This window comes from Argiope bruennichi, chromosome 8, assembly GCF_947563725.1.
Source record: "Argiope bruennichi chromosome 8, qqArgBrue1.1, whole genome shotgun sequence".
Lineage (NCBI taxonomy): Eukaryota > Metazoa > Arthropoda > Arachnida > Araneae > Araneidae > Argiope > Argiope bruennichi.
In genome coordinates, this window is record NC_079158.1 from 95506274 (window position 1) to 95532502 (window position 26229).

The 26229-nt window shown below is 27.2% G+C and overlaps 1 protein-coding gene across 3 annotated transcripts in view; it reads left to right on the forward strand.

Moving 5' to 3' along the window:
* Positions 1–6008: 6008 nt before the first annotated feature.
* Positions 6009–26229, forward strand: part of LOC129981310 (LIM/homeobox protein LMX-1.2-like) — a 149696-nt gene continuing 129475 nt past the window's right edge. For all 3 annotated transcript variants that reach the window (XM_056092092.1, XM_056092094.1, XM_056092093.1), the window contains exons 1-2: positions 6009–6221; positions 14000–14272. In XM_056092092.1, coding sequence (XP_055948067.1) covers positions 14227–14272 — 46 coding nt within the window. In that variant the 5' untranslated portion in view covers positions 6009–6221; positions 14000–14226. The remainder of the gene's footprint in view (positions 6222–13999; positions 14273–26229) is intronic.

Sequence of the window (26229 nt, forward strand, 5' to 3'; positions counted from 1 at the left end):
ATAATAAATGAGAGTGCGTGAGTATTTGTCTACATGCCCAGACCGTGCGACTCAGAACTACCATCTGTGACATAAATATATATTGAAAAGTGTAAATGTGCATTTTGGAACGTTTCGTTTCCTATTAAAATTAAATTAACAAAAAACGCCTAATATTTTAGAATGTTTCTGTTGCAACATACCAAAATATTATTACAAAAAATGATTTCTGCGTTATTTTAAAATTTAAAAAATTGTCTTTTAAATAATACCGGTTTAGCTTTGAGGAATTTTTATTTATTTATCACAAATTGCCCGGAAGATTGGCTATAACGTCATTAGATTTCCAGCCTTCCAAAATATCAGAGACACAAGGAAAGAGGCAAAGACGTAGCAGATTTAGTGTTAACCAGGATGCATCATGTGGAGGCCTTGTTTAAGAATATCTCATCGAGAATTTTTATTGAACTTTTTAAAATAACCTTATTTAGGGTATTTTCAACAATGCACTTAATTGTTCCAATAAAATTCAAACCATTTTTAATTTTTTACCAAAACATTTAATCGCATGGATTGAAGCTGAGATTCTATTTATTATTTTTGCTTAGTTTTCGTGGGGAATAAGAAAGTGAAATTAGAATATTATGAAAGATGATGAGCTAATTGAAAGTGATTACCTGGACAAATATGATATCAAGAGACTCTACTGTATTATGAAGATTTATGAAAAGCTTAAATATAATAGATGCAATGTCATTAAAATAATAAGGTTTTAACGTCTATCAGAAATTAGCGCTTAAAAATACTTTGATAAGAAAGTCATGAACATCGAGGTGCTTAAGAGATTTAAGAAAATAAACACAACCTATATCTCAGAGAAAAACAGCAAGTTTTTAAATGTAGCTAGCTATAAAATATAACAGATTAGAAATTCTGTGATTGAAAAAATACATTAATGACAATCAGGGAAAATGCACCACTTGCATTTTTCGAATGAAATTGCGATGTAATTTATACTGGGCGGATATTATAGAAAAAAAAAGTAATTTCAATAAGTTTCAAACAAAGGCTCAAAATTTCACAATCGTATTTGCTGTTGCAACATCCTTTAAATGCTACAGGCCAGCTAGAGTTTAAAACATGACGAAATTTTGGATGCATTAGTCACTTACATTCACATTAGTCACTTTTGTAAGTATACCTGGAAACAGATTCGTTTAACAGAAAACTATATCATGGTATTCGTTTGCAATACTTATCTCTGTCCTTCTTAAGGCTCTTAAAAACTAAAACAATCGCAAAAATATAGTTATGAATCTTTAATATTATTATCCCAACATAATTAATAATAATAATATGAAACATTAACAATTATTATCCCTGCACAATAAGGAACAGGGTTTTATTGTGATTCATGATGGATGCTAAGTCAATGCTCCCCAGCCTTGGCGACAAAGAATAAAGTTTCTGGAAAATGCAAAAATTTTGGTTCTATATCTGTTAGGAACCGAGATCCATAGATTCTTCTCGAAAGTTTCTTGAACTATTGATAAGTTTATATGAAAAGCTTAAAGATAAAATTGAGTCAGTCAAATAAATTATTTATTTGGATTACTAATCAGAAAACAAGCTCTAAAATTGTTTAATTCTGATCGTCGGTGCTGCTATTTAATTATCGGTTTGCTGACTGATAACGTGCTGTTCGTTATGTACTTTTTTAGCTATGTTTTTATTACCAATACTTTGTGTTTTCTGGAATTTCCGTAGAGTAAATCATTATCTTCCATTTTTCTCCGTTTCGGATTTGTTCTTACCTTATATTCCTATACAATTTCAGAAATAATATCTAAACCAAATTAAGCGTAATAAGTGCGAAGATACAGATCCGACGAAAATCGAATAGTGAAATAGCTAACAAAATCAATGCAGTAAAGAAAACTCTCATTCAGGGCAGAAAAAAGTAAATTACAATAAAGATAATAAACTTCTGAAATTTTTCAGTCACTAATCTACTTAAATTAATTACGAGGTTAATTTTTAAAAACATTAAAATAATTAACCTGGTTATGATAGCTTAGAGAAATTATTGAAATTTTTTTATTTTATTTGATTCAAGTGAGAATGGGCTGTTCATGATAAGCAATTTGGGAGATTAGCTACTCTCTCGATTTCTTCCCTTCCTGTGATTTAATTCTTTAGGGGTCTGTGGTTCATTTGTAGAGAGGTTTCGGCTTCGAAATCAGTGGTTTCAGAGATCGATAACCAATATCACACACACGCGCACGCGCGCGCACGCACACGCACGCACGCACGCACGCACGCACGCACGCACGCACACACACACACACGCACACACACACACACACACACACACACACACACACACACACACACACACACACACACACAAAGGAAAGTAAATCGGTTCGATGCAATACACAATTCCGTTGGGTCAAACTCCTCCAACTGGTGTGGTGTGGCAGCTTGGGGAAGGGAGCGCCAGACCCGACATGAATCTCATCATCCGATACCGCGTTTCAAAATTATGAGGACCACCCCGAAATGTCCCTAATGTTGTTATAAGATGGGATGAAAATGTAATAACTAAACTAAACTAAGCCCAACTCAGTTCTTCAAATTTTGTATTTGTTATTTTGGCTTCGACGCACTGTTTGTCCATCAAGATGTGATAAGCTCGCACGTTGACAAAATTGAACGAAACTTTGAAGAAAAATTCAGGTGCCGAAAAAGTATTCAGACTTTCCACTATGCTCTTATACTATAAAAGAAGAATATCGATAATTCTTTTCTTGTCGAAAATCAACCGATTTTTTTTTTCTTCTTTTAATCTAAAAACCTGGGTATATATACTTTACTTTTAAAATTTAAAAAATTGAGATGATGCAATCAAAGGATCTTAAAATGTTATAAAAATAGAGAAACACCTGATATGAAACATAATTATTTAAAATTTATATATCCTTTTCTCATCCTCTTTGGATTTGTTGGTATCTTGGATATTCACTGTCTGATTTTTAGTTGTTGTTGATTTAAAGTTAAAAAACACATTAATTTTCGAAATATTAAAAATTATATATTAGAACATCGATTTTTATATTTATTGAATATAAATCAATACTTCTGATGATTTTTGTTCGCATTTATAAATGAAAATTGCATTCGAATCTCATTATTTTCTGCAAGAATCGAGAAATATGCTCCAATTCTTCCCTGCAAGATTTTGATTCTCCCAAAACGGCTGATTGTCCCTCTCGCCGCAGGAGCTGAATGCTATCGACAAAAATCTCACGACATCAAAATCAACACGCTTCTTCAGTAAACCACGCCTGCCATCACGTGATGATATTCTCCACTTTTCATTCGTCATTCTCGAGCAAAGGATGAGATGAGGATCTCCCGCTCTGTCTCTGTCTAGCAACGCAGAAGGGATTTTTGAGAGCCAGGTGGTAGAGATAAATCGATGTTAAGCAAGAGAATATTCAACAACGGAACCAAGCGAAATATTGCAGTCATATGAAAAACTTTGTTCCTTTAAACAGTCTTTAGTGAAAAGTGCATATTTCTCTTAAATAATAATTTATATTCGTTCCATTGAATATCAAAGAAAGGGAGAGGTCAATTGCTTTTCCTTCAAAGGTTTGGATTTCTTTTATAATATAAATGAGTAATGAATATAATTTTATAAATTGGAATAATATGCTTGTGGGAAAAAAGTAATTGAGACGATACATTTTTCAAGCATATATTATAGATTCCTTTGAAAAAAATTCAAAAACTAATCTTAAATTATAGAAAAAAAAACCATGTAATAATAATAGTTCCTTTTACGAATAAGAGTAAAGAAATTTAGCATGGAAGCTATTTATGTGGTGATATCACCCCAACACATAGCAACACAAAGACGTACACACAATCATTGGAAACAACCAGCATTTATTCATCGGTTTTAAAGAGACGTCGTACTATGAGCATTAGAAGCAGTGAAGCTTATGCTTTCACGAGTACTTTTGTTACCACTTTGATGACCCTAGTTTGAACAAAGAGCGAACGGAATTTTGTGCGCAATATCAAATTTCCCACAAAAGCGTTGCTTATGATGCAGGAAGTTTAGCTAATACTGCCATGAGTCGTGCATGGTGTTTTGGTGATGTTGTCATGAGTCGTGTACATGATGTTTTTATGATGTTGCCTTCAGTCGTGCAATATATTTTTGTGATGCTACCATGAATCTATAAGGCGTTTTGGTGATGATGCCTTAATTCATATAAGATGCTTTGCTGATGTTGCCATGAGTTTGTAAGGCGTTTTGAGTGGCCCATATGTTTCAAAAGCTAAAGAACATTACTGTAGGACGAAAGAACCATTGGAAATCTCAGAGAGTATATGACACACACCTAGAAGTAGTTTTCGACGGTAGATTACAGAAATATAAGAATACTTTTCTGCTGTGCAAGGACACTGTTAGGAAAATGTTCTACACGCATGTAAATAAAAAGTAATTTCTTGACAATCAAACTCATTTTGATACTGTTTGATTCTGCCTTCTATTTTTCTTTGAACACTTAGGCGCATATGGCTCCTATCTAAAGGAATGAGACAGACTAAAACAATGTGTGTTTTCAAAATTAGTGAATTTCCCGCATATTAATTTTTATATAATGAAAAATAATAATGGAATGCATCGTGTTCACTTGTAATGTGTGGAAGTATTGAAAATAAAAGCGCAAAAATGTAGATTCCGGTATTGTCCTGTTCACCTAATAACAATTTAAAATTATCCCATAATGACTTTCGCAAAGTTTCAAAATTATACTGAAATCTCTTAAATCATAAATAAGTCCCAAAAACATATAAAACATTAGCACATAAATAAAGTATCTCCTGACTTTATTCTGAAACAAATAAAGAATGAATTGATGACATATTGAACAAAAAGTTTTAATAGCGGTGTTATATTGAAATGATAAAAAAATTTTAGGAAACATTTTAGGAGTGCAACGCAGGCTACATTTAAATATAAAACAACACACCACCGAAATTTGAACTTTCTGGTTCGATGTTCTAATTTGTACCATACACAAATGCTATATATTGAATTAAAAAATCTCGAGTTCAGGTAACAAAACTTCATCAGTAAATTTAATGATATCCAAGGACTCGTCATGTTTTTGTAAAGCGCTATTAAAAGAAAGAGAGAGAGAAATTTGGAAATCAAGTTATATAGAAAATAAAACAGAATCCAAAATTAGTTTCCAAAAATGGAATAAGAGTTCTTGCCTTGCTGAAATATTACTAATTGAATACTTTCGATATTTATATGAAACTAAGGAAAAACAATTCACAAGTTAAATTTCAAACGAAAAATAATAATAATAAATATGATTTCACAAACAAAATAAATATTAGCATTTAGATAAATGAAGATTTTGATTTAAGAGATAAACATTAATAACGAATAATTTTTTTAACATTTGTTTTATAAAAAATTAATTAAAAACTAATTTTAAAATATTTTTATTTAAAAAAAATTCAAGAATTTATTGTTATGGGGTTTCACTGTAAATCATGTGAAAAAAAACTTTCTAGATTTAAGTTGTTTATTTAAAAATAGTATGCGAATCTTTAAAAAAAAAATCTTGGTTAATTCAAATACATTTATTTTTGATTAATTCTTGAGTTTGATTTTATCAGCAATTTAATTGATATTTCTGGAAATCTCCCCACACGTTACATTATAAACATAATAGTTAGTTATCAAAATGAATCAATAACTGTTTCACCATGCTGTTTTAATTGTTCGATCGTTCCTTACTCAAAAAGCAAGCACTGTTCACCCTCCACACCTGCCTGTACACCTTATCACTTAGTTCCCGGAGTCGATGAGATTCGACGAGGGGGCCGCTGCGATCGCACCCCCTCCCCCGTGGGTGGGTGGTTGCTACTGCTATTGGGGAGGAAACTCCTCAATTTCCAATGCAGCACTACCGCGAGCGGGAGTAAGGCACATGACTCCACTACTGCTTCCATACTGATAACCAACTCTGATATGTTGCTCGTACTGATCAGATGCTTTCATGATACAAATATTCAACTTATAGCTTGAGTTGCTGTTAGTTTATTACTGAAAATATCGAAAGAGAGGTTGTTGCTGTGTTGTGTGGAAAATTTGAATCTAAATAATTTTATGATATTTTGCCAAAGGATTCTTGATTTTTTAAAAGGTAATTGATGTTTATAACCTTTTTTGATTTTATTTCAAATTGTGTAAAATGTATTTACTTTATATTGAGTTTTCGGGTTTTTTTTAAAGACAATAATTTTGTGCCTGCTCTGCTGTTTTGACCATTCTGTTATTTATTTAGGGCAAGAATTTAAAGACAACTAAAGTTTCTTTAGTTGATACTTAATATACTTATCAATAGTTGTATATTAATTTTTTAAGAGATACAAAATTACATGCTTTATTTCTAAATTATTATCATTCCCCGAATTTAGTTATGAATTTCATTTTTAAAGAAAGAATAGATAAACTTATAAAAGAAATTTAGATGTAATATATCAAAATAAAAAATACAAAACTTTAAACACAGAAGCATTTAATTTAAATCTTTTTTAATATTTACAGAATTTTTTTGAATGATTCTTAAGAGGCTTATATTGATCTTATATATAGAGATAGTGCATATATATAAGTATTTTATTTCCTTAGACATTTTATTTTCCTTTTCAAATTATTTAGTTTAAAGCTTGCATTTTTTAAAAAAATAAGCCAAACAATTATTTTTTACTTCTCTATTCTAATAAGTATAAGTTCGTAATTTAAGAAATAATGTTATGAAATTTTACATATGAATGTTTTTATTTATTTGAAAAGTAAAATAAGAAATTTCACGGTGAGCTGTCTAAGTTCATTAAAATAGTTTTAAATCCTCATTTAAACTTTATCTATTATGTTTACGTTTTAACTTTAATCTTATTTTAATTTTTTTTTCTTATTTATCTAAGTATTATCCGATTTAAATAATTTAAAGACAGCTACTGTAAAAGCTTTAAAACGATTACTTATTCGATTTCTTTTTAAAAATACAATATTTATGATTTTATGTTATTTCAAAAATGTCTATTCGAAAGTTACCACAAAAATCGGAGCTTTATCTAAAGGAAAGGATAAAAATCTGTAGATCCGTTTTCACGGCGGTTGAATTTAAGGAGAGGGGAAAACAACTTACCGGAATTGAAAGCCCTTGTTCGAAACATAAACCTTTACGTAAACTGGAAAGCTCGAGATTTATTGCGGAAAATCGTATACCATTTTGAGTCCTTTATTCTGAAAAAGAAACGATTTCATAAGGATATTCTTATAGTTATTTTCGAATAAGATTTTTCTCGTTTTATTGCTAATACACATGCAATATGAAAAATGCGTATTTTACTAATAACAAGAATAAAAATAATATAAAACAAAGTAATCAAAAATATGAAGGAAAAGAAAGAACTTGTCCTCTTATATGCAATAAACTTTAGTTCTAACATCCTTAGCAATTTCTATTTAAAACTATTAGCATATTTTCATTAAAAAAATTTATAAAAAAATAGACATAATCGCAACAAATTCTATATGAATTTCAGTATTTAGAAATATATCAAACGAAAAAAAACTATATAATTTTTTTTATATAAAATGAATTTTAAAACATCAACAGAATGTTCCAGAACGATTTCGTCATTTATCTGATAATTTTCTTTCAGAATCCTAATTGAGAACTTTTATAAAACAGTTATTTAAAGTCATCATTTATCTGACAATTTTCATTTTTGCAACCGATTTAATATTTTTCCGATAGCTATGCAAAAAAAAAAAAAAAAAAAAAAAAAAAATGATAATACCATAAAATATTTAATATTATTAAAATTGCTTAGAATATTTTGTTTAACATGAAGATAATTGACCTTTATATATTAAAGTTAACCAATGTGTGTGTGTGCGTGCGTGCAGGCAAATTTATTAACCACGAATTATTTGATTAAATTTAATCAGTAATGAAGAGTAATTTAAAAAAGAGATTTAAAAAATTACAGCTATTAAATTTCCGCAATTATATTCATGTTGACATATTTGAGTAAAGTATTAAATACAAGAGATGTAATTTAAGAAATTTTACAGTCACGATTTACAGCTTTTTTTAAATGTTTTTTCTTCTTCTTACTGTTATTTTCTGTTAATATAATGAACATTTTTAATTGTTGTTTGAAATAATTCTGATGTTTTCAAACTTTATTTCTCAGTCTAAAATAATAAACTTTTGTGAAAATGTCATCATATTTTTTGTACCCCTTTTTAATTGCAGTACATTAAATTACGTATTTATTTAGTTTTGAGAACTAAGGAATCTTATTTTATACATATTTTACTTTAATAAAAATTTTAGTTTTGAGTTTAAAAATGCAAAATAAGTAAAAAATTCAATTATTTGAAAGCACTTGTAAGCGAAATAATATATAAATACGAAATAACGAAATTAATAATATAGTTAATAAGATATAAGAAAGATATAAGCAATAAAAAGAGGCAGTTGTTGCTTATATTCTGAAATGTTGCCATTGCTTAACAATTAGTCAAATTTATCTGAGATTTTTATTATTATTTTTGAACGGAAAAACTTAAATCGTATTCTTGTAATTAATATATGAATTTGACCTTTGAAAATATACAAAAAGTACAATAGAAAGTATGTATCATTCAATTTTCTTCTGAAATGAAGTTTCGTAACATTAAATACTGATTGATAGCATGGGAAATAAAGAAAACAACAGTTTAAAAATATATTTATAATAGAATTATTATACTTTATTTTAATATGAAAGTGTTTTTATTTGACGTTAATTTAGAGTACCAGAAGACACTAAAGAATTTTTAATTAGATTTAAGAAGGATTTTTATTTGAAATATATTTTTATGCAAAAGTAATAATATGAATTTAGTAAAAAAACATGAACGCACAATTAATACTTTATATATAAATTTCAATGAAAAGGCATTCATTGCACTTTTCAATAGCTTAAAAAAAATTAAAAATTCCTTATTAGAGAAAAAGTTTTTTTTTTTTATAAAACGATTGTTAAAGAGTATAATGTTCAAAAATGTTAAAGTTATTTTTTTACAACCTATACGAATGACTGTAAATATAAAATAAACTAACTTACACTTTACAATTCTTAGAATTTCTTCATATTTTAGAAAACCCTTTTTCTTACAAAAATAGTGAATATACCTGTAGCAACTTTTCTATTTTGAATAGAATTGTAAATACAAACTCTTATATTACTGTTTCTTTATTTATTATATCATTAAAGATATTTTCAAATTTTATAAATCTCAATAAATTATAGAGTTTAGATATTCTATATAACAAATAAATGTTTTCTGTCTGTAAATGTTTCTGCTGGTTTTAAATGTTGACATTCGCTAGTTAAATAGGTATTTTAAATTGAATGCATGGAAATATTTTTACTAAAAAATCGAGAAAAGTTACAAATTCATTTTCAATTTTTTCTAGCAAAGTGATATAATTCATGTAATTTTATATACAAATTTTATTTGCCTATAGAGTAACGTTATATGAAAATTTATACTAGAGTTAATTATCACTAGAGTTAACATTTATTATGACCAATATTTTATTTTTGAAATTTTGGTTAATTTAATTTTGTTTTAGTAATTTTGATTAATTTAATCTTATTTTAGAAATTTTATATTTCTTTGCATTAAAAAATCTTCAATATTTGACATTTTGTAAATTAAGAAATTAAATTATCTTTCACAAAAAATCAATGTAATATCAAATAACAATTTAAAATCCGCATCTTTTTATTGTTTATACACGCAAAATATTAATTTTATTGGAAATGGATCTCCTTAATTGCTTCTAATCAAGCATATAGCTAACATATATCTCTATAAATCCAGTTTCAGAAAAAGTGAATTGTTATTTTATGGTAATAATAATATATTTTTTTATAATAGTTCCATTTCTGAACTAAAGTTAATTTTAAATTTTATTTAAAATTTTATAAAATGCTTCTGTAATATTGTTGGATATTAATATTAGATGTTTAAATGATGTTTTTTTATTGCAGATACAAATATTGTCTAAGCATCAAATCATTTTTTTTTAAAGTTAGGAAGTAAATTAGGATATATTATCAATTTTTTTCCTTTCCTTCATGTTTCTTTTTATTTCCATGACAAGAATAAATGTTTGTAATTAAATTTGAATTATAATTTTTTCCCTTTGTGAACATTAGCTATATGATTGTAACCTTTCTTAGGAAAATTTAACTGTAATTATATGTTAATATTCTCTAAAATACTTATTTAAAAATACAAATTAGTAAAATTTTGATTCAATAGAATTCTCTTCTGCAAGAAAAAAATATTATTGTTTAAAATTTTATATAAAAGCCTGTTTATCTAAAGATAAACTACTTCGTGATATAAAACACTAAACTTTACAGTATTAAAATGATAAAAAATAGATTTTCTATTTTAAAATTTACGCATTAAATGAATTATAAATATTAAAATAGAACATAATTTGTTATGCCAGAAATAGACACTTGTGCTGATTTCATTTGATTAATTCTAAGCATCCATTAAGAATATATCAGTGAAATATTAAAAATGATATATTTTGCTGTTTTTATTAATGGATCATTAAGAAAAAAACACAATTAAAAGCCAAACATAAATATTTACGATATAAAATTTTTACATTTTATTATATAATATTATTTTTATCAAATTTGACAAGAATAAAATTAATGAATTGAAAAAGTATAAGAAATTCATTAATACAAATTTATAACTGAAATTCTAATGCTTTATTTAGCGGAGAGTTTTATAGCTCTAGCTCTTGTGCCATAAAAGCCCATACTTCATATCCTATTGTTTTCTAGGAAATTCCATTTCCTTTGATTTTTTTGCTTATTTTATAAATTTTAAAATGTTACACCTATACATTCTGCATCTTATTTGAAATATTTTGATATAAATGATATTTTAACGATCAAAATAAAATTTAGAAAATATCTTAAAGTATTATAATTCTATTTCAACAAATCTGTTGTTAATATAAAAATGATTCATTAGTGTCTAGTTTACCTACGTATATTCTTTCATCTTTTAAATGATATTAATAAAATTGCTTATAACATTTGGCATTTTTTGTAGGTTTGCTGAATTTTTCTAAAATATGAATGAAATGGGACATGCAGATTTTTTTTCCTATTTTTTTCCGTTCATTTTCTTTTTTATTCTTACAAAAATTCATTTTATAATAAAGACTACATGTAATTTAATTAGTACTAAAAGTCTAGCATGTGAAAACATAAAAATTCTAAATCCATCATGTTGTCGTATTTCAATGCTATTATTTAATTTAAGACTAATTTACGATTTTTGTGTTAAGTAATTGAACGTTATATGATTTATCATTTCAAGAATAATCTATTTTTTCAGAAATAGTCAATCTTACATGATTGTTATCAGATATAAAGTTATATTTGTTTTTCAACAGCAATTCTGGAAAAACAAATTTCTGGATTTATGGTGCTGAACATTGAAAATATTTGTTTATTTTATATCAAAATATAATTTGAAATTATCTATTTAATTCATATCAAAATGTAATTATAATTTGAAAATATTTATTTAATTCATATAAGAATATAATTAGGATTTATATACTGCATTTATCTTCATTAAAAAATATAAAAACTAACTAACAAGGATATATCAATAAACGATGTAATTAAACGCTAGAAGTTTTTGCAGTGCATATTTCTGATTTTTCAAGTTTCATGGATTAGGTTCTGAATATTTTTTTGTTTCCTTATTCCCATATAATAATTTAAAATAAAATTCATTTCGAGAGGGAAGGCATTTTTTTCTTACGGGTTTATGCATCTATAAAAGGAACTTTTATATGTTAGCTGTAATTTCATTATAAGAAATCTGTTTTTGTAAATTTTTAAATGCATTTATTATTATGCATTATTGTAATTTTAACAAGAAAATATAATTCAGACTTGCACGAAAAATAAATCCAATATATATATAGGTTTAGCGAAATTGTTTAATGAAATCAAAAATACGACATGCTCGCAATCAAGTGAATATATATTAAATCGATCTGAAGATGTTGAACTAAGTGATTGCAAATAGTTTAAAAGATTAATGCAAAAAGGAAAAAAAATTACATGATTGTCCACATTTTAATGAATTATTTTAGATTAAAGGTTTTTTATTTAATGCTTACAGAAATGAACCTTTTATTTCTTCCTACAAAAGATTGCTACAAAACTTTTTAACATGAAATTGATAAATATAAATTAGAATATATAAATGAATTAGAAAAAAAAAGTTCTTTAAAATTATATTTAAGAATTTTTATTAATTATTTAGGTTGAATTTTATGTTTTTAATATTATATTGATTAACTTAACGTAACAAATTTATTGGAGGATAATTTCTCATTGATTTTAAATAGAAATTTTCATTAATAAAAAGATTAAATTTATATTATTAAAGTATTTATAATTGAACGGAAGGAACTTGCTATTTTTGTTTACATTTTCAATTTAATTAATTAATTGAATGAAACTTCTCCCCATAATTAGCACCCATCTTTTTGAAATACTTGAATCTAAAAAAATTAGATGCTATAAGTTAGACTCAGTATTCCGGATATTAAATACATATACCCAACTACAGATTCTGTATTTATATCTACTTAATTTTTTAAAACAATACAACTGAAAAATATGTTATCTTTATGCTAATGGTTACAGATACACTCAAAAAAATCTCACAAGGTCATTAGGAGACTTCGCATAACAGCAATCTTACGAAGTTGCCTGCTTTGATTCTCATAATAAGGGTATAAGGATAGAAATTAAATTGTGAAATCGTTCATTTTGCATTTGTGTCAAATAGTTGGAATTCGTGTATGCACCTCATTCGAAACAGTCTTTTCAAGTCGAGAATAAGACATATGTTTCTCTATCCTTGCCATCAGCAATTTTGTGTCTATCACTCACTTACAAAAACATTTTGCCAAGTATTGTTATTTAAAAAATTGTTTTTGGTGCATGATTATATTAAATTTTCTTTTCATTAAAAAAATTTCGAGTGTATAATTATAGTTTTTTTTAATTAATAAAAATTTTTATCACGAGATACAATCTTATTTACAGAGGAAACTAGATAACATAACTAGGGTAACATTACTCGAAAAACAAATCTCTATTTTCATAGTAAATACACATTCGGGATTAAAAACTGAAATTATCTATTTTGGACTTCATGTATCACGGTATATTATTCAATACACAAAGATGGTTCGATGTTTGTCAGTATTGGATTATCTGACCGTTATCACCAAAATATGCAGATTCTATGGAGATTCGAACCTCTAATCTGGAATTTCGTTGCATGATAATGTTTAGGTTTGATTTGTCTGCATTACTTTAAAAAATTTATTCTTAATTTTAAAATAATGTAATTAATGTAACTAATGCAATTATTATGAGAATAATGCATTTAATACCGCCGAAAGGCTTGAATATATTAACGCAGTTTCTAATAAATATTATAAAATCTATTTAAAAATTACAAAAGATAAGGATCAAATATATATGAATATATCATAAAATTGGCATGAATAAATAATTTTAAGAATATTACAACGGTGTAAAGATGGATTTTTTTTCATTCAATAATATACTTCGAAGTTAACGAGGAAAAATTTAAATTTCGATTTATTTTTAATTAAAATTTTGACAAATTTTTTTAATGAGCATTTCCTACCCAAGAAGTAACTACATTCCAAATATAGTAAATTCCGCAGTTTTCATTCTAAATTTATAAATAGTATTCGGCTTATAAACATTATTATACTAACAAGTTTGGTTTCAAAGAATGCTTTCTCTTCTTCAACAGGTGCTCATTGAAGAAGAAGAGTTTGTGTTTTGTGCATGTGTGTCCTGACCGAGGCGCCCATGATCGGCCGAAGGTGGAGGAGAAGAAGGTGATCGTTCGTATGTGCTTCCTCGATAATACTTGCTCGAGTGCTGGAGCTGTGTGGGTTGGATCCCCACGGTGGTTTTGTGTTTCGGACGCCGTCCCTCCTTCGGTTCAAACTGGTGCGACTACAGGACACACGGGGGATGGACTCGCCCGAGAAGCTCAACGGCTTTCTCACCACCAACAATGGTAAGTGCTCTTCTTCACACACAAACACGAACAGGAGGAAACAGCCTTTGTCATTGTTAAAGTAACTTCAAACGCGTCAAAAAATACCAGAAAAAACGTTTCTCAGTTTTATCATGCTCCTTAATCTAAAACTTTTTGCATTTTAACCACTTCAGCAGCAGGGCAGGATTTTTAAATAGGTGAAATAAGCAACTATCTGAAAATCCTTAAGCTCCGATTTTTTTTCTTCAATTTTTTAAGAATATTTTTTTTTTAGTTTTCTTCCATTTGTTTTATAACTGTCCTATACTCGAACTTAAAATCAGATATCGCTCATTTTTCAAAACATTATACGCATTTTTTTTAATGTTTTAATATTTGCTTACGACTCGGTGGAGTTAAATTTTCTTCGTAGTTCGATAATTGATTCAGTAATCCATAGTTCTGGCGAACTTTGTTTTAGAGAATTAGATTGTTTCTAGTTTTTAAAAAAAATTATTTATCATTTTGCTTAAAGGAACTTTCAACCCTAAATTTCAAATTTTTTTGACATGCAAAATCCTGAAATCATCTGTCACGAAGTTGACTTGCAATTAAATAGTTCTTCATTAAAGTTTGTCGTAATATCTCTGATTTAAAAACTTCTTATATAGAGATTAAATAAAAATTAATAAAAAGCTATTCGATATTGGAAATCGAAGAGGGAAAAGAAGGCCCAGATTTGAATTACTTAGGGGTCCTACAGGAATATGTTCGATTCTCCTCAGGTCTTCGTCTGCTTCATTTTCAATGCTTGATAGAATTACTAATCTTTTTAATGGTTTCTTAAGACAATTCAAACAAACAAACAAACCAAAAAAGAGGTTAATAGGATATCTTCTAAACTACTACACATTAATTTACGAAAGGCAAAAATTGTTACAAATTTGGTATCTAGATATAGCAAAATACCCATACGCTATACGGTGAGATTTTCCACAGCGCCCCCTGACGGCGAACAACGAAGTTAATGTTTCTACTTCAAAAACGGTAGAAGGTATCGGAAGAAAAGTCGGAAACAAAATTACATAGAGTCTTTGATTCAGAAGGGAAACACAGCTTGAGTGCAATAATACTAAAATGTATAAAATGCTCATTTTTTTATCGTGATTGCGCCAGAAACGCGTTAGAAATTAAACAGAACAATTAGTTATCAGCAATTTATTTTCAGAAATTCAAAATATTCTACGCCATCGACGATTATTGCTCAAAACATTACTTTTTCTCCTATTGTCACGAATTATTATGTCGTTCGTCGGAAAAATCGGAAAAAAAAAAAAAAAAAACCCGCACGTTTTACATGTTTTACTCTTCGCGACATTGTGTTCAAGGAGTCTTTTCAGACTAAATCGAAAATATTTTACAATTTTGGAATTTACCTTTTCTCCTATCTTATACTGTTTTTAGAATAGGAACGCCAACTCTGATATTTGTCACCAGGTGGCGGTGTAACTGATCTCACCGTGTTGTGCACGGTCATTTTACTATACTTGGACATAAAGTTTGTGGCAATAGTTATCGCCGTTCTCAAAATATGGGGTAGATGGACTTGAGTGGGCACCTTGTATAGCAGAAATACTTGTAATAAAAAATATATTTTTGATGGATATCAGATAAAATCTTCAAAATCAGCTATCAATTTTTTTTTTTTTTTTTTTTTTTTTTTTTGCTACTAGATAATTTATTATGAATCGAAGCACTCATTTGCTTTTGTCAAAGAGAGAATCGATAGTCGAACATCATATTTCATTCAAGTCAAATTTATGAAATATCAGGGAATGCAATACTTTGTTTTATTTCGTCTAAATCAGAAAAAGGGATATTGAAGAGCGTTTTGTCTATAAATCTCAAAAACACGAGAGTAGTTAGTATCCGTTTGATTTAGGGCTGCTTTAACTAAAGTAACTTCAGAAAAAAAATTCTCACATCTATTTGCACCATAAATAATTCAGTGCGCGCAAACTGGTTATCTGTGAGTTTCTGCAATTATTTAAAAAAAAAAAAAATAACTTATTGAATCTAAAGCATTTTACAAATTTTTTTGAGAGTAAAAATGTAAATTTTTATTTATTATACCTTAATTTTATCCATAGCATTATCAACGTTACACTTATATACTATCCTTACTTATGCATTTTTAATTACCTTATAACTGAAATTTCACAAGCAAGGAAAATTAGTTTAATGAAGCCTTTTTTGTAATGTAGAAGAATTTTATATAAAAAAATAAGCAAAAATCAATACCTTTGTAGAATGCAAAGAAATGTTTCAAAATAAACAAATAAATATTAATATCATGTCCATTAGTCTCTGCGATTTAATATTCTGAATAATTTTTAATGCCCTGTTCAAATGGTAATTAAATGCAAATCGAAACTTTTAAAAAAAGTCACAAAATATTTTGGTTGCAACCTGAAAATCATTAGAATAACATATTTTGAAAAATTAATTCATTTAATAAAATGAGAAAGAAAACTCTAATAATTTTTAAATTAGACATTTCGGAATATTTGAAAATAAATGTCTTCATGGATTTGTGAGTCAAATACCCTAAAATTGAATGACCTCATATTATTTGAAATGACAAATCTAGTCAGAAGTCGTGCATCAAAAATGCAAAAAAAGGACAAAATTTAGAAAAAATCCCCACTCTTATTAAATTACAATCAATAAAATGACAATTTTTTTATATTTTAAAATGGCGTAAAATTTATTTTTGTGCAATATATTAATTGTGACCAAAATTCAGCTTAATTTTTAATTAATTAAATTTCTAATTGAATTTTTTAAAACTCTCCCTGAAGTTCTCCAAAGACGCCTCCATTCTCGACCTCCAAAGTGTACATGTGCCAGATTTAGTGACTGTAAGTCAAATGATCTGGCCTGCACACACACACACACACACACACACACACACACACACACACACACACACACACACACACACACACACACACACACACACACACACACACACACACACACACACACACACACACACACACACACACACACACACACACACACGCACGCACACGCACACGCACACGCACACGCACACCGTAACAGCATAGTTTCCGTATTTGTGCTTTCATCTTTTTTAAATTAAATAATTGAAAATTGCTGTTTGTTATAAAGCAGAAATAACTCGTTAATAACATTTAAATTTCTAGACGATGTAACCTGTCTTTAGAAATTAAATTGACACAATAAAATTTTGAGCATAAAAATTTTTGCATATTAAGTAAACATAAATGCTGGTACCATAGGATTACAAGATTAATTTTGAGTTTGACTGCATTTTGCTTTTTCTGTTATTTCCACTCGCAGTAAAGCTACAGCTTGCAAAAAGAACTAAAAACATTGCTTAGTTTGAAATTTCTGATGTTACGAAAACCATTTGCAAAATATTTGATGAAAATATATTTTTGTAAGATGTCTATATAATATTTTATTTCTAAAATGTGGTATAGGAAGTGAGGATATATATTATTTATTCTAGAAACTGTAAAATAAATAAACATTTAAAATAAAATGTCATTAATTTTAAATACCATTTAATTTGAAAAGAGAGAGAGAGAATGCCACAAATTTTATGGCTAAAGATCATAATCGCACGCATTCTACAATTGTGAGCGATTCCTTTGTGTTAATTCTACGAATTATTCTTATTTTGATGATTTTATAAGATGAAATATAATCAATACTCTATCATTGAAGAACGCATTTTAAGATTTTAATTATTCCCAGAATTATAAAAATCATTCGTAATTAAACTTTAAAACCGATTCAGTTCTCTATCCTGGTTTTAATTGAAAATTTACTATATGATTTGTTATTTGGTATATTTCATATTTATTATTTTGTCTTGGCTGCCACATAATCAAAAATATTAAAATTTAAAAAGCACAAAAGCCTTTTTAATTTTTTTGAATGAATATAAAACATAGATATATAGCCTCTTTTATTCTAATTTCAAAGAAGATAAAAACTGCCGCCCACATTTGCCATGCTTCATTTCCTCTGTAATTTTTAGGATATATCTTTTTTGCATTGTTTGTTGAATATGAATTTGTTTTTATATTCCTTCTTAAATATTTCATTACAGTTTCTTGTATTCTAATATTGTCCTGATATTGTAATATTGTCCTAATATTATAATATTGTCCTGTGTTTCAATATTTAAGGAATTATATTTTATTAATTGTTGATCTTAAAATTGTCTTTATGAATTTTAAATCTTTTTTTTCTTTTCATTCAATGTTATTCTTAAAATTATTGATAAATATTAAATATTAAAAAAGGATTAGCAGCAATATTGTCATTGCTAATAATCATTTTTTGTCAATTTGATATAGTTTTTTTAAAAATTTCTTTCAACAACAACAAAGAAATAACAGTTATTGCTCGGATACTTTTCCTTTATATTATTGATATTTCACTCTATTAAAAAATGGTGAAAATTATTAACCTTTCAAAAAAATCCGAGTTGCTTAGGTTCTAGTAAGATTCTCCGCGCTTTATCTATTATTCTGATTCATCTTGCCGACGCTTTCTATTACAACACCAACAAGGAAAATTTCACAGCAAAAGAAACGCTATTCAAAACAAATATTTTGTATAGACATCCTGTTGTACACAAACAAATAAACAGATGTAAACACCGTTACTTTTGGAGGACACTAGACCAACCATGTCCTTGACCTCTGAAGAACGAACTCGTACTTTCTGTTCAGAGTTCTTATCAAATAAAAGGGTCGCTGCGGTAACAGCACCGACCCCGCCTTCCTCGCCGTTCTGTCGGAACGGGAATCTGCGGTCCGAAAGCACGGAGACGCTGGAAAGCGTAGGCGGTTATATGACGTCTCTCCGGCGGCTTGCAAGAAATAACTCCTCGGCAAATGTTTGGGGTTGGAATTGTGTTATTATTTGTTGTTAGTTGATTGAACTCTGGAGATCATTGTTAGTGGATTGAAGAGTAAAAATGTTTTGTAATCTGAACAAAGATAAAAAATAAAGTGGAATAAATATAAAATATAAATTTACCACAAAATTTTGTTTCATATGCTTTGAATTTAAAACAAATAAAATACAAATTGCTTACATGCTTTAGAAATTTGTCTATTAAAAGTGAGCTACTAAGTACAGTACTGATTACTGAATTACCACAACAACTAAATAATCTTTTTTTTTGTTGTTGTTGTTGTAATTTTCTTGCGATGGGATTAAAGAAAAAAAATATATATATATAAACTTTTTTTAAAAATATTTATAAATCGTGAAAAGATTCCAGATTTCTGCTAATTTTATAAAAGAATGCTAATCTAATAGTTCTATTAGATTATATATTTTCTGTTAAGTAAAATTTACTTCTACAGAAATTACACAAATTATGAAATTTTGCATTATTTTCTATTTATTTTTAAAAAAGCATATAATTTTTTTATTATTTGTAATTATGTGGCTAGTTGAGATAAAAAATTTTTTCCTTATGCTAATGAAATACTTAAAACGCTTTCATAATAAAATATTTTTGTAGTATTTTATTTATATAAAGTAATAATTATTTATTAATAATAATTTATTTGAAAAAAAATCAATAATTTTTAATAAACAACTATAAATAAATTATTACAATTCATTATTATAAATTTCAAATAAACTTTTTTTTCAAAAATAGAAAGATTATTCTCGTTATAACATGAAAAAAGAATTAATTTCATTATAGAAGCTAAAAACTATTTATAAAACAAATTAGGAAAAAAATATTAAAAATCTAAGCAGGAAAAAGTTTTCAGTTGTCAAGTTTGTGAAAAGATTTATCTATTAATACCTATAGAAGTGTTCATTCGCATGTTCTTATAATTAATTGTGTGATTAATGATTTTTTAATAAGTTTATTACAGAGGAAAGCATATGTTGCACGAATTAAATTCATCATTAAATATTTTGTAATTATTTAGCTCTGAAATCAGAATGCATAAAAACTGTTTTGAAATAGACTGAGTTGAGATTAAAACTGTGTTGAGACTAATTGTAATGGAAATGAATATTCTCAATCTGTTGCCAAATTAGCTTTTTTAAATGAATCATAGTGAAATTTTGTTTAAAGTTAATCTTTAGAATAATTCCAAAATTCATGTTATTTGATTTATATTGCTTGGGAAGTAAGATTGAACATAACTTATTAGGCCATTCAGCTATTGTATATTACCTAAATGGACTTCACGATTCTTTTAAGCACGATTCTTAGCAAATATATAAATTAAAATATTGTTATTTATTGCCTCAATTAATACTAATTCCACTATTTTTTTCATATGAAAAGCAATTTTTATCGAGCAATTGTAGATTTTTTTATATGTTTTCCAATTTTAAAAATGTTCGAAAAATTTGGAATTGAAAGAAATTTTTACTCCTTATTATTTTTTCGTAATAGATTCATCACTTATGCTTTAATTAAGACCTTATGACTGTCCTATTTGTTTTAATTATTTTTTATAATAGTACTTTGTTTTTTTATCAAAAAAAATTCCTATATTTTTTCGATTTTTTTAAAAAAATTTACATTGTAATAACTCTTACAACTCTTAAGAATTTACTTATTAACTGCATATAAATTTTGCTATTTCTTTAATCTATCAAACCAAATTAGTTGAAATAATAGCATTAAACTTCGATATAAAGCAAACGTATGATATTTTTAATTATATGGTTTTAATTAGGGCATTTTTAGTTAATTTCAGATAAACTTATAAAAATGTTTTAAATTTTGTAAATATTTTCTTATAACACTTAAAATATTTTTAATAGTAATTTTTTTAATTTATGATTTTTTTCATTCATTTTTAAATAAAATTTTCCTTTCAATCTTATGTTCCTGTCAGAGATACTCATACACAAATAGATTTCAAACTTGAGTCCTTGAAACTTAAGAGACATATGTCATTTTAAGGGCTATAAGAGACAAAATCAAGGCACTGAGGAAATAATTTTGCACTAACAAGTAACAATTCAGGTTACCTCCTAAAAAGCAATAAAAATATTCAAATAATTCTATTTTAACTTTTAAAAATATACAAAACCAAAAATAAAAGACCGTGTTTGTTAATTTATGAAATGTTGAAAATAAAAAGAAGATGAGTATTGCATTTTACTGTTATAAGAGACATTATATTGTTTGGAGTTTTGAAACTATACCATATTTTTAAGAAATGAAAGAAAAACTTTTTAAATTTTTTTAATTTACTTACATTTGAAAAAAAAATAAGGTACTAGTATATTAATTTAGTTTTCCAATTATGGATGATAATTATGAGAAACTGCGATTAACCTGAAAAACAATGAATCCATAAAGAGTGCATATTATATATATATATATATATATATATATATATATATATATACTCTTTATTACAGAATTTTTATAAAATTTATTCTTAAAGGTGTCACAATCATGCGTTAAGAAAAAAATAATGGCCTTAATTATAAGGGTCTTAAATGCAATCTTTTTCTATGTATAAACTGAAAATATATTTAAGAAATCAAACTTAAATTAATTGGTGGTATATTTTTGTATCTTTAAATTTTGAACTTTCAAAAATCAATTTTGGATAATTTGAAATTAATTAATGAAAAATTTATTGATTGCAATGTTGATTTAAAGTTTGAAATATTCTAATAAGAAAATAAATTTTTTTAATAAGAAATAAATTTTCTAATAAGAAAATAATTTTTCAAACATTGATTCAATTGTTCATTACAAAAAAGTACAAGTAAAATATTTCCGTTTTCTGAAGACTGTTTTCCTTCTGGTTTTATATTTTATATGCTTGTTTTAATGTTATTTACAGCCTATTCTAAAAGCTTTAAAAGCAAAATTATAGTTTTAGCTAAAATATTTTATATGATCATTAATTACTATGTTATTTTATGTTATTCTGTTCTTATAATATTTTATTCTTAATAAAATTTATATATCGGTTGAGTGCAGACAGACCGACAGTCATTTCAAATTTATTTAATTCTAAGGGAATGCGATAATAATCTTTATTCTTTCAATAATCATTTCATTAAGATTCTTATTTAATAATTCAATGAAATTATAATGAATTGTACAATAATTATTTTAAAAACTATGTAATTCAATCTATTTTTGAATAAAAATAAGATTTACTCAGTAATTGCATTTAGATTTTTAATAATTAATTTGTTACCATTTCATATTTGGGTTTTTATTTCCTTTGACTTTTTAAAATAATTTGATAAAGTTGGTTATTGAAAAAGCGATCCACGTCATTGCACAGACTTATTAGAAATTATAGAAATTTCGCAACTGTGTATAATTTATTTCAAAAAGTTATACATAATGTAGTGTCTGTGTAAGTGTTCCATAGAAGTCTGTATAAGTACTTTTTCATACTTTAGAATTTACAATTCTTTTTGAAAAACATTAATAGCTGTTTTTGTTCAAATAACAGTTCTCTCGCTCTTTTATTCTTTTCTTAGCTTAACACTAAGTTCCTTAAACTTTATTGCTTTTCTCAGACGAGTCAAATTCTGGAGCATACAACTAAGTATCTTAGTCGTTTGTATTATTTTTCAAGACTAACATTCAATATGGGCAATCTCAAATATTCTAAAAACTACCTAGTTTGTATTCAACAATACCTAATACTTTGAATGAAATGTTCATATTACGTAACATCAAAGGACACCATCACATAAAAAAAAGCTTCCGTTTTTTTTTTTTTTTTCTTCTCTTGTACTTTCAGAGGAGTTTAATAATCCATTTACAAATCCGTTACAAAAAGTCTGAATGCACCAAAAAATAACTCACACTTCTTTTTTGTCTGTGACTGTTGCTGGTTCGTGCTCTTCAAGTGACTCAGCCACAAAGCGAGTGTTTCGAGAGCAGTGATTGTGTTTGATTTCGAGGCCCGAAGCCACCCGTTTAACGCGTCAACGCTTTTGGGGAACTCGAGGGCCCTGCCGTCACTAGGGCCCTCCGAAGGTGTTGAAGTGGGGAAACAATCCCACTTTTAGGAATCTCCCAGTACCGGACACTCGGAGTGTAGGAAGGCACTTCTTTGTGCGTGGGAAATGGTTGTGTACCAGGGACATTCTCACCAGCTCTTTTGTCCTAAAGTACAAGTAGCATATGTGTGCTTTGAGTTGACTGTGTGAGAATTGTGAGCAAAAGTACCTCAAAGGAAACTGGAGTTGAAATCAAGATCTACGAATTTTGTTTTTTCATAAAAGCAACAGCTTGTTTTTCAACAGCATTGTTTCATCATTTCAAAGGTAAACAGTATGAAACTGATTTATAATCAGTATTTAAATATTATTGAGGATTGATGGAATTGCTGCCACTCAAAATGCTATCTTTTTTTTTTACGTCACTGAAATGCAGGAATACTAGTTCCTGAAATATACTGAAAATAATACTAGTTCCAAAACGAAAATGTTATCTTAAAAAGAATGAGAAAATGTCATAGTACGGTATTTGAATTTTTCTGGTACTTCTACTGTTTCCAGTTTTAGTTTTCTATTATTAGAATGTTTCCTTTCATTTATATAAAAATGCACAAAAATTAAATGATATACAATAGTTCCCTCATATTTAGTGGTTTTCAATTTCTGTTGTGTAATTATTTGTATTTTATTTGCCAACTTACATGCTGTTTTCATTTTCTTTTTCTATTTCATACATTATTTACTGCTGATATTTTGTGGAATATTTTGGCTACAATCTGTTCAAGGATTTCTGGATCTATAACTACACATTTTATAATGAATTCAGTTTTTAATTCTCATGCGAGGAATATTAGCAAAGCATATTTATGACAATAAAATAATTTTACATTTATCGTAACCAATGTGACGATAAAAAATAATTTATATTTAGCATAATCATTATGAAACATTTAAGTTAATATAATTTTCAAAGATATTTATAGCAATAAAATAGTGCAAAAACAAACCTAAAAAGGCTGTTAAGACCGTCGCTGCCTTAAAAAGTGCTTTGTAAAAATTTCAAAATGAAATGAAATAATTTCAAATTTGATTTTAGCTGATTGTTATGACACTGTCAACAGCTTCAATGTTTTTGTATAAAAATTCTTTTACAGTATATCTTATATTGCATATATCCATTGAAATTATTTCTCATCAATTTATTTCAGTAATATATATTCAAATGTAATGATAAAAACTACCTACCCTTGCTAAAAAAAACAACGATAATTTTAATTTTCCGTACAAAGCAATAACAAAAAAATTGGGAACTTAAACAACTTATCCTTCTTTTTTTCTGTTTCCACTATTACATTTCAATCTTTCTGATTGTTTTTACTCTCATTAAATCTTAATTTAAAAAAAGTAATCTGAATATATTAGGATGAAGTCTCAAATGTGTATAAATAAGCTATATCATGGTTGTCATAGTATCCAGTTAAAAAGAAAATGTGAAAATTAAGGAAACAAAAACTTGTGTAGGAAATCAATAATTGTATCCGCATTTAAATACATTATTTTACACTTATGAATGGTAGTTAAATATGTACTATTTCAATCATTTTCATTAAGTTCCTACTGTACCAATTTACTACTTAAATATTCAATTAATAATTTTGGATAACAAGTCCCGTACTGGAGGAAAGCTACATCTTCCAATCACTTTATTTGATCTCATCTGGTTACTTCCATACAAACATTCAACACTTCATTTATTTCTACTCTGGCTGGTTGGTGGGTTGATGGAGTTTATTGGCGCAAGAACCATTTTTGATTAAACTGCGTCAAACATACTGTAAAATTTAATCCTATTTTAAAAGTTTAAAAATTTCTTTCTAAATGGCATCATTTTCCTGAGCTTGTCAACCTGTAAAATCTACAAAAAGTAATAGCATGGTAAAACAGAAACTAAGAGTTATTTAAGAATCAAATCGAAAAGTAAAAGCCAATCATTTTTAAAAAGGTAAAAAGGTGGGGATGGGGAACTTTATGAAGAATATCTTTTAATTTGATTTGAGGAGAGTGAAAGTAGCGAATTCGTTCATTGTTAAATTGTGGACATTCTATTAAAATGTGAAGAACCGTCATAGGACACTGACATACTGTACATCGGGGTGCGGGTTCCCCCAACAGCAAATGTTTATGTTTGAGCCGTGTGTGGCCAATTCTTAATCTGGTAAGAATCGTATCAAATTTTCTACTAGTCAAACAAGGCCAACAATCGATTAGATGTTTTATTGTTTTAAGTTTATTTGCCTCTAAGATGCCACTGGGTTTGCCATTTTAAATGCAAACTGGATTTAACTTGGTTTTTTATATCTTTTAATGGAATAGGAGATTTCAATATACTGGTAGCGGATTTCGCTCGATTGTCTGCTAGTTCATTTATAGGTATACCAATGTGCGAAGGAACCCAGCAGAAAAGAATCTTGAACCCTTGCAAGTGAAATTATCATGTAGTTCAAGTATGTTAAAAGTCAATGGATGGGAGAAACGGTGGAGTGATGTCAACGATTTCAAGACACTTTTACTCTGGCATAGCTAGCTGTCGTAATACAACGCAGAGTAACTTCAAATATCCATATAACTAGGGATCGGCCGATTGGGATGTGAGAAAATTCGAATGACTCAAAATTTAAGTCAAATAGCTATCGGATAAAAAAATTCGTTAAAACTTTTAAAACTGTATTTAACATGCATAAGATTCATAAACTATAAATACTGTAAAATTTACATAAAAATGAAACCACAGATTCAATTATGTTGGAAAAATTCATTATATAAATGCATACATATGTAATTAATTACATACAAACTTTTATATATTACATATATAAAAGGCACTAATACTATATTCGTAATTTTTTTTCAATAAAAAATTTGATAATGAAGAGCTAACTCATTATCAAACTTCTCTATTCGAA